General features: G+C 48.5%; 1 protein-coding gene across 1 annotated transcript in view; it reads right to left on the bottom strand.

Annotated features, from left to right (window-relative positions):
- Positions 1-10,052, bottom strand: part of EFCAB8 (EF-hand calcium binding domain 8) — a 127,272-nt gene that overhangs the window by 79,378 nt on the left and 37,842 nt on the right. Inside the window, exons 7-10 of the mRNA XM_007934719.2 lie at positions 8,036-8,120; positions 7,314-7,438; positions 4,666-4,739; positions 3,061-3,191 (exon numbers count right to left, since the gene is read on the bottom strand). Of these exons, the coding sequence (XP_007932910.2) occupies positions 3,061-3,191; positions 4,666-4,739; positions 7,314-7,438; positions 8,036-8,120 (415 nt within the window). The remainder of the gene's footprint in view (positions 1-3,060; positions 3,192-4,665; positions 4,740-7,313; positions 7,439-8,035; positions 8,121-10,052) is intronic.

Here is a 10,052-nt window from a genome sequence, read left to right as displayed (position 1 = left end):
CATGCATCTTTGGTTTTCTTCACTGTTCTTTGCTCTGGATGGGGAGAGACCCATCATTGCATCTAGATGGCCACTTGCAAGCTTTTAAGATCCCAATCACTACTCACCAAAGTAGGATGTGGAACAAATATTTTGTGTAGTATGTTATGCCAATTGAGCTTGATGTCCCTGAGACCATGATCCCAAGCCCATAGGTCCAACTACTCACTCCCTCTGGGTAGTGAGCTCTGGCTAAGAAGTCATCAAACCCTTGTCCCTTGTCAGGTTTACTATATACCTGGACATTCTTACAGAACATACAAATACACTTGTAGAAGTATCATCTGCCAACCCTATACATGGTCATGGGCACAGTGTCCCCTCCCTAGACATACCTGATCTTGATAAATTTTAAAAGATTGAAATCATACAAACTATTTTCTCTGACCAAAATGGAGGGAAGCTAGAAATCAGTAACAGAAAAAATCCTGGAAAATATACAACATGGAAATTAAACAACACACTTTAAACTACCAATGAGTCAAGGAAGAAATCACAACTTTCTTAGAGTCAAATGAAAACAAAAGCACAACATACCAAAACTTACGGGATGCAGTGACTGCAGTACTCAGGGGGAAACGTATGGAGAAAAGAAAAGGCAAATGTATAGAAACCAAAGTTTATTAGTGGTTACCAGGGATTAGGAAGAAGAGGGGAAGGGGGACGTTCTGGTTATTTAGTGCCACTGTGACAAGAATATATCACAAATGGGATGGCTTTAACAAACAGGAGTTTATTCTCTTATTGTTTGGAGGCTTTAAGTCCAAGTTCAAAGTGCCAGGCTCTAGGGACTGGGTTAAAGCCCCTCAACCTTGGCTTCAGCTCTGCCTCCTGCTCCCGGCCCACTGAAGCTAGAGGCTTTTCTTCACTCAGACAGCTACTGACTGCTGAGACTGACAAGCCAAAGGTTGACAACTAAAAAGGCACAGTCCTGATGTTACCAAACCACATGGCAGGCCATTAATTCAAGTCTATTGAAAGTCCCAAGGTCAGCAAAGCATGGCAGGCTGCTGAACAATGACAAAGCTACATACAGGGTTCAAGCATCCCATAAGCTAGAGATCATTTCCCAAGGCTTCTCCTTATATACAGGAAGCAGATCACATCTCTAAAGCAGCTACTCAGCTGCTCACAGTAGATTCCACCATGGAGTTGATTACCAGTCTCATCATGGAGAATTAGAATCACCCTGTGGTGGTTATGTTTGTGTGTCAACTTGGCTGGGCCTAGTTGGGTGGCTGGGCAGCTGGATGTAGTATTCCCCATGATTGGATTCCTTGGTTTGGAGGTTCAGGATTATGGTTTCATGGGACATACCAGTTAATTGGTCTAATAACATGTTTAGTGTTTCTGTTCTGCCTCCTAGTTCATTGTGTAGTGCTATTGCTTGAAGTCTTAAATGCCTGCAAGTGGCTATTCAAGGCACAGTAATTGGTCTCCATTCACCTGGAGCAATAGAGGAAAAAGGAGAGTCAGGAATAGGATGAGGATATGGAATGAGTGGTTAATTGCCTCCATGAACAGCTGCCTCATTTGCCATGAGACCAGAAGAACTAGATGGTGCCCAGCTACCATCCCTGAACATTTTGATCAAAGATTTATTTAAAAAAAAAAAATCTGAACAAAAGGGGGAAAATGAAACAGAGTTTCAAAGTCTCATGGATTCTAGACTTTCTGGAGCCATGGAGGGTGGACAAACCCTTGTAACTACTGCCCTAAGATAATCTTTAAACCTTAAACCAAAACTATCCCCTGAAGTCTTCTTAAAACTAAACAATAGTTTAGCTTAACTAGTAAAGAATGTCTGCCTTAAGCACTGTGCTCTTTTAATAACTATCTGTATGAGATCGTATTGACAACAGCAAGTCGAAAGATTAAATAGTAACCTTAGGGGAAAGTGAGTTCATATTAAATGATGGAGGAACAACTCAGAAAAGGAGGGTAAGAACGGTTGCACAATTCAAAGAATGCAATCAATGCTCCTAAATTGTACTTGCAGAAACTGTTGAATTGGTGTATGCTTTGCTGCCTATATTCTCAATAACAACAACAAAATAAATAAAATTTAAGAAAAATAAATAAATAAAAGTCAAGAGAACATCTTGAAGGCGGACAGAGGAAAGCAACGCTCAAGGAAACAGATAAAAGAATCCTCAGTGGAAAATGTTGCATTTGTTTTGTGCCATCAAGTCAATTTTGATTCACAGCAACCCTGTAGGTAGAAAATACCTACAGTAAAATGTATGCTGAAAAGTACAGATTAAAAGGACCAATGTGGGGACTTCCAGTAAGGAAGACACCGAGGATTAAATAAGGGTGTCACATGGAACTCCAGCCTTATTTGCAACGTTTGAATTATTTACAGCAGCAATTCACTTACATGGTACTTATGTGACTAGCAACTGATTTCCTAAAACAAAAGAAAAAAAAAAAAAAACTTACTCTGGGGTAGAGGAATCCAGAATGAAGGAAAGGGGTAACAACCACCTCCAAAGGAGCTATAGTTACAATAAAGGCTATCAATTACTGAACGCAAACCACATACAGCATTGTTTCAAGGATCCTCATAATCCTGTGAGGTAAGCAGTACTATCATCCCCATTTTACAGACAAGGAAACTGAGGCTCACAGAAGTAAAATAATCCACATCCATTCCTTCATTCAGAAAAAATTTTTTTTGCCTACTTACTATGTGCCAGCTTCTATGCTGAGTTTTTAGTGTAAACTGGTAGATAAACATCACTGCTAGTAACAATACCAGAATGATGATTAAATCCAACTTTGAGCCCATGCTTTTCACAACCACACTCCACTATCTGTAGTACAGGAAGTGATTCCTTGGATCTGCTATGATCCACAGGACACTACAATCCTGGTATGGGATGCCACTGACCCAGAAATGGGCCTACTCTTGCCAGGGACACCCACCTGGGCTTCACATGAAGCCAGAACCACCCAAGGTACACTCACCACCACCTCCCTCTCAACCCCACCGCCTCAGACTGGACAAACAGTTCTTACTTGAGGTTGTCAGGGGTTTTAGATGGCAAAACTGACAGCACCAGAGAGGACCTTTCAATGGCTGAACAGGAGGCCACTAGGTTCAGCTGGGGGATGAACTTGACCTGTTGGCACCAGTTGCGATGGACAGCCTGGGGAAGAGAGAGACAATGGTGGAAGACCTGACCCGAGGATAGCGTTCTAGGCCTCAATCCCAGACAGCACCCAGTCTAAACTCTCCGCCTAGTGACATAGCTCTGACGAAGTGATGTTGCCCCACAGTCCTAGTCCAGGTCCTGTGACCAGGGGTGTAAGACTATTAGTTATAAAGAAAAAAGCTCCAAAGCACTCAAGCCTATTATTATATTTTATTTCTTCCTTTATAAGGCAGAAGATAAGCAAAGTCAGAACCATAATAATATTGCTTTCTGTCATCTGTACTCTAAGGGGGGAGAAAGGATGGATTGGAGTCTGCACAGTCCACAGGGAGCCCCCACTACAGTGTTTCCCGCCCCCATGTTTGTCAGAACATGGTAGGCTCGGGGGGAACATGGAGTGCATGAGAACACTGTCTGCTGCAACCTGGGCGTAAAATGATGAGACACACAAGTCAAGGGGTGGCCTGGCCTAGACAGATGGGCTCTGAATTCACTAGCAGCAGCTCTGTGATCTGAGCCAATGTCTGGCCTCCCAAACAGGAGATTTTTCTCACTGGGACAAGAATGAAGGTGCGGGGGTAAGTTGGAGGTGTCACCAAACATTTTTTAGCCCCTTCCACGTGCAAGGCCCTGTAAGCCAGGTTTCACCAGCATTATCTCACCAAGCACCTGGCACAGAGTCTATCACTGAAGGCTCAGACCCAAGGCACTGAACTAAACCTAGGATACTTGGCACCTCAGAGGGAAAAACAAGCCCAAGGTGAGATTCACACTGAAGATAGAAAGAAGATGTGCTAGTGGATGACTTACTGAGAAGGTCACAAGCCTGGAATTACCTGACTTGCTCAAAAAAAAAAAAAAGCACTGAGGAGCCTTGGGCCCCAAGTCAGGCAGCAGGGAGCTGGGAAGTAGAGTGGGGGCATACAGGTACCTGAAGGAATGGCATGTGCATATCGGGATCAGAGTAAATAGGAGAAGAAAGCTAGAAAACAAGACTGAGAGCAAGCCAGAGACCAGATCACCTCACATCCTGATGGTCAGGACGTGGTCATGGTAAGGATTTGAGGCTTTTGTGATAAGAAGTTACAGGGCTGTTTTGAGCAAAGGAATGACATTGTATTTCTACTTCAGAATGCCTCTGGCAGCTGAATGGAGAAAGCACTGTGTGAAGAAAGGAAGTGGGAACCCACTGGAAGGCACTGCAGTGGTCCAGGAGAGAGGTGATGTTGCCAGGACCAGGGCTCAGCAAAGAAGGGAGTGAGAGAGGAAGGACCACACCTGAGATGCATGTGTTCTATGCAGATAGAGCTGACTGGGTCCAACAGCTGCCTCACCCCTTTCCCAGAGACCAAGCCCCAGAGCCTAAGATTGAACCCAGAGGGGAACTCCACTTTTTCCATTTATATTTGAGTGGGACATTTGTACACATAATTACTATGATAACAGGCCAAGGAAAGATAACACTTACCTTGAGTCGGTAACTTTTATGTGAACTGGACTTCTCATTTAAGAGTGTCTGCATGGAAACTGTGATCCAATGATCTGTTAGGGGGAAAACCCGAGGTCCAGGTCACCACTTCTTCCTCTCTGCCCAATAAGCAAAACCTCAGAAGACACCTTGAAATGGGTTGCAACTCCTGTGTCTCTCTGAAGGCTTTTCCATCCAACTCTCATTTGAGCCTCACTGTGTCCTGGTGAGTTCAGTGAGTGCCTCCTTCTTCCAGGAAACAGACCCAGCAGGTTAACACTCTGCACCAACTTGTGGGAGAGATGGAACCTGGAACCAGAACTCAAAGCACTTCACTCTCCCTAGGGAGCTCTGGTAGCATAGTGCCTGAGCCACTTGACTGCTAACCAGAAGCCTGGCGGTTCAAACCCACCAGCCACTCCTCAGAAGGAAGATTGGGCAATCTACTTCCATAGTGATACCACCTCAGAAACCCAAGGAGGGGTCACCATGAGTCGGATCCGACTCGACAGCAGGAAGTTTGGTTTTTTTTTTTTTTGTTTCACTCTCCCTAACTGCTGCAACCTTAAACTGATTCTCCATTCCAAGGTGCCACCTTAGCTGGACTGAAAGAATTCAGATTCTAGGCCCTCTCCTTTCTGAAGAGTGATCATTTGAGAGTTTGCCATCATGGCTCCAACTACAAGGGCTCCTAGCCCAGAAAACACAAGTTCTAAGAAGTAGAAATTGCACGCATCGTAACACAAGTATGTCTGGAGCAACTACTATGTGCCAGGCACAGCACTAAGTACAGCCCTGCCCTTGTGAGGCTTAGTCTCCTGGCCATTGAAACCACAATGGGCTAATCTCCAGGGAAAGCCCCATCAGCTTCCCTGTGTGAGTTAAATGCTTGGACACAGAGGGGTGGAGCCAAAAGTGCCAGGAGATAGGCATAGATCCACCCTCAGAGCAGAGTTGAAGGAGGTGGATCAGAAATGTCAGAAAAGTCTGACAGACCTGACAGGAGTGTCTGGGGAACAGGGAGAAAAGAGGGAAGGGGAAGCCCGGGGTTCATGGCAAGTATTTTATTGCTGCAAAGTCACCAGCTCCATTTTGCAAGGACAGGAAGCAGCTTGAAAAGGAAGTTTCAAGGGGGTGGAATGTGGCTCAAGGCTGTGAATACAGGGCAGGCTGAGCATGGGCACAGGAGGAAACTTTATTAAAGCTGTTTACTGCCTGTCTCCCCAGCAGGGCTGGGAAGACAGAGCCACTGAGAACTTACTAGATGTCTTACCCTATGCTCTCTTATTCCACGCTTCCAGCAAAGCCCATCAACTCAGTAGGATCATGCCTGTTTGACTGATAAGCAAACTGAGGCACAGAGAAGTTAAGTAACTGGCTCCAGGTCACACAGAGCTGGAGTGCATATCTGGGTCTGTCCATCTCCTCCCAATTCAACACACTGGGACCATCTTGTCTTCAATCTGTTTCCCTCTGCCCAGCCTTCAATCAGCAGGTGGTACAGAAGGACCCTGCCCAACACTCCAGCTTCATCTGCCTCCCTCGATGTCCCATCCTCCACTCAGCTCAAAGATCACCACAACCTCCCATCCTAATTCCCAGGATGGTACAAAGTGATGACCAGGGCCAGGGTAGGGCAGCCACAAGGGGTAGTGGCTGATGAGGAAGGCCAAACTAGGGCACTGGCCACTACTGCATCCAGGGAGGTGTTCATTTTCTACCCTGCTGGTGGGGGATGCTGTTCCAACAAGCTGGCAGAAGGGTGACACCACCACCTGGGAACACCTAGAGGGTGTCCTGCTGAAGTGCAAGGGGCAGCATTAGTGTCCTGGAAGGAGGGAAGTTCAGTGTCCCTGCAGATCCCCTGCTGGCCTGGGTCTCCTCTAGATGGACATGGAGTGACCTAGAGTCCCAGCACTGTGCACACCCCACAGCCCATCAGGCAGAGGCCAGTTCAGAAGAGTCACCCAGACAGCCCTAGGGATCGAGTACCCCTTGGCAGACCAGTTCCTTCAGCATTTAATCAACTTAGGAGGCAGCCCGGCAAGTCATTAAAAGGGAAGCCTGGGAGTGGGAAAGGCTACTTCAGATCTCAGTAACTGAGGTCTGGGCAAGTGACTTCCCCTCCAAACCTCAGTTCCTCCTTTAACTGGTTGTGATAATAGCACCAGCCCCTGGCTATGAGTGGAGCATCCCAGGAGGTGAGAGCCCAAAGTGATTAGCACACAGAGCTTGGTGCAGTCACAACAAGCCAGGCTTTCCGCCAGGCCCCACCTAGCCGCCTTCAGTGCAGCCTCTGCCTCATCCCACCCCAAGGCAGCTCCAGAGCCAAGGAGAGCAGAAGCCTCACACGGTCCTAGGAAGCCAGCACCACCTGAGCCTCAGGGCGTGGGTGACTTCCCAGGACCCCTTCATCCTGAAGCCCTTGACCCTCACTTCACAACCTCCCACCTTCTGCAGGCACCCTATCGCCCCCTCCCACACACCACTCTGATCCAGGTTGAGTGCTCAGAGGTGGGTGAAATGCTGCCTTCCCAGAGAGTGGAGAGAGCAGGGAGCCCCGAAATAAGAAGACTGACCACTTCTGGGACCAGGGCCATCCCAGCACCCTCTTCCAGCCTCCATCAACTCCTGCATGTCTTAGTTACCCCATTTGGAGACCCTGGGTAGGACGCGGGGGTTGAACAGCCCCTTGTTCAGGTTGTCGGAGGTAAAGACGAAGACGTTGCCTTTGGTATCCCCATAGCAGAACACAGCTCTGTGATGGTCAGACCTGGGGAAAGATGGAGACAGAAAGGCTGGGGTCCGAGCCAGGGGCCTCCGCCTGCTGTCCTCTACCCCCTCCCCACCCCTCCTCCACTTGGAAGCAAGGGCAGTTCCAACAAGACTTCTCAGCCTTGCCCTCAGCATCTGCTGAGCTGACAAACATAGGCTCAGTGGCCCAGATGACCAGGATCCAGATGACCATTGAACCAAATCCAGAAGAAATCAGCACCTTCTTAAACTAAACGAGCCCCTAGTCCTCCAGCTGCACTGCCAAGCTCCCCTCACCACCAATGGACCACAACTTCTAGGGTCCCCAGAGCTCTCAGCCTTAGCAGGACAAGCCTCTCCCAGGGTTTCATGGTTGACTTGGATGGGAAGGAGGAGTAAAGAGGAGTTGATGGTGATGCCTCCATGAAAGGTGGCCCAAGACAGCAGCAGGCTTGTGGGAGAAGAGGACTCCAGCACTCACCAGCACCCCAAGGGGCCTCAGATCCCTGGGGTAGGGTTTCCAGGGCCATCTCCAAAGAGGCTTTCTGGGAAGCCTAAGCCCACCATGTGATGAGGCTGCAGCCACGACCCCACACCAACCTCCCAAGAGACTCACCAATAGTCCATGACCAGAACACAGCTGTCCAGTTCAATGAAAGTGAAGGCTCGGTCACATTTGTGGTTACTGATATCAAAGAACTCTGTGGAAGAAAGCAGAGGGACCTCAGGTGTCTCAGTGACAGTGAGCAGCCCTGTTGCTTTCCTGTGGCCTCTCTGGCCCCATCAGTCCTTTCCCTACCTCCTTTCCCAAAGTAAACCCACCAGGCAGCACCCTGCTAAAAACTCTCCAATGGCTTCCCACTGTAACAAGAATCAAATCCAGCTCCCAACCACAGCCTGCGAGGGCCGCCGTGATCCAGCCCCTGTGGGCCTCTGCAATCCCATCTCATGCCGCCATCCCCCCTACCTTCTACCCTGGCTTGTCAGACTCCAGCCACACTGGCCTTTCAGTTTCTCACACACAACAAGCTCGTCCCACTTCAGGGTTTTTTCTACAGAGAACATTCTTGGCACTTTCCAGATCAAACCTCCCCAGACTCAGCTCACATGTCACCTTCTTCCATCTAAACCAAGACCCTGCCGCCCTTCTCTCCCTCAGCTCCTTGTTGGTTTCCTCCACGGCATATATCTCAGCCTCTAATTATTTTTTGTTGTGTTTGGGCATTTAGGGTCTGTCTCTCCTTCCTCATAGTATCCTCTAGGCCTAGCACAGCACCTGGGGTTCCATGGAGATGAGCTCAGTAAGGGTGGGGGTAAGGAGCAAAGGAGTGAACAGATGCTGAGAGCCAGGCACTGCTGTCCCCTCCGTCCTAGGCCTACTTCTTCCGAGCTCCTCAGAGCTGCTGAGGACAGATGGAGGCAGAGAACCTGCATCAGGGCTCTGTCTGATCCCTAACCAGCCGCCTGCTCAACAGGCCCCAATCCCATTACCCACACTCCAAAAACCCCCCAGGCAAGTCTGAGAAGAGGAAATCTGATTACACAGATGCACTGTGGGGAACAGATTCTAGAAACTGCCTCTTGCAAGATTACCCCTTTCCTCCACCCTCATGCACCAGCCTTGTCTCTTTCAAAAACATTCTTTTCGTACTGGTCGAAAGACTTCAATGATATCCTTGTACCTGCTGCTTAAAGTCTTAACTCTTCTAAAAAATATCTGGCCCCTTCCAGCAGATCTAGCCTCAGTTCCTACTTCTGTCTAATGAGCAGCACCCTCAGGGTCTGCACTACCTCCCAAGAAGGGCTGGACGGAGGATGCTGAGCCAGAGCCCATGGGCTGAGGACCACACAGTGCCACTCCTACCCAGCTCTGACCTTGACCGAGTGCCTCTGAGCAAATGGCAGATGCTCAGTCAGGACAGCCATAACGCTACGTTGTTGTTGTTGTTGCTGTTATGTGCTGTTGAGTCATCTCTGACTCATAGTGACCCATCCTTGGATTTCCGAGGCAGTATCTCTACGGAAGTAGATTGCCCCATCTTCCTTCCAATGAGTGGCTGGTGGGTTTGAACCGCCAGCCTTCTGGTTAGCAGTCAAATACGGTAGTGTCTAAATCGGGTTGTAACACCAGTTCTCAGGATGTGTGCAGATGATGGGAGAGAACAGCCAGGGCAGCACCTGGTCCTCAGGAAACCCGCATTACAATGAAGCCCCAACTGGGACACAAACACCTCCCTGCCTGCTCTAGCCTTGCTGATGAGTGGCTACTTTCTCTGCATCACAGTTTATCCTCATAATGATGCTAATATTGATGGAGCGCCTACTCTGTGCCAGGCTCTGTGCCAGGAGCTTCCCATACCCAACCAGTAAGCCACACTCATTGGCTTATTGGTATTATTAGGTCCATTTTATATCTGGGCAAACTGAGGCACAGGGAAGCAAAGTAATTGCCCATAGTCACACATTTGCAGAGTAGTGGGACCAGGGTCTGCACCTAGGCCTGTTCGATTCCAAGGTCCATGCTGATTCCAGAAAAGCCCATGCTCTCTCCTCCCAGTTAGTCTTGTTGTTGTTGTTGTTGTTATGTGCCGTCGAGTCAGCCCCGACTCATAGCGACCCCTCCTTGGGTTTCC

Source organism: Orycteropus afer, unplaced genomic scaffold (genome assembly GCF_000298275.1).
Source record: "Orycteropus afer afer isolate SDZICR_OR568_19922 unplaced genomic scaffold, OryAfe1.0 scaffold00020, whole genome shotgun sequence".
Lineage (NCBI taxonomy): Eukaryota > Metazoa > Chordata > Mammalia > Tubulidentata > Orycteropodidae > Orycteropus > Orycteropus afer.
Note: the sequence above shows the minus strand (reverse complement) of the source record. Positions and strands in the feature narration are given on the sequence as shown.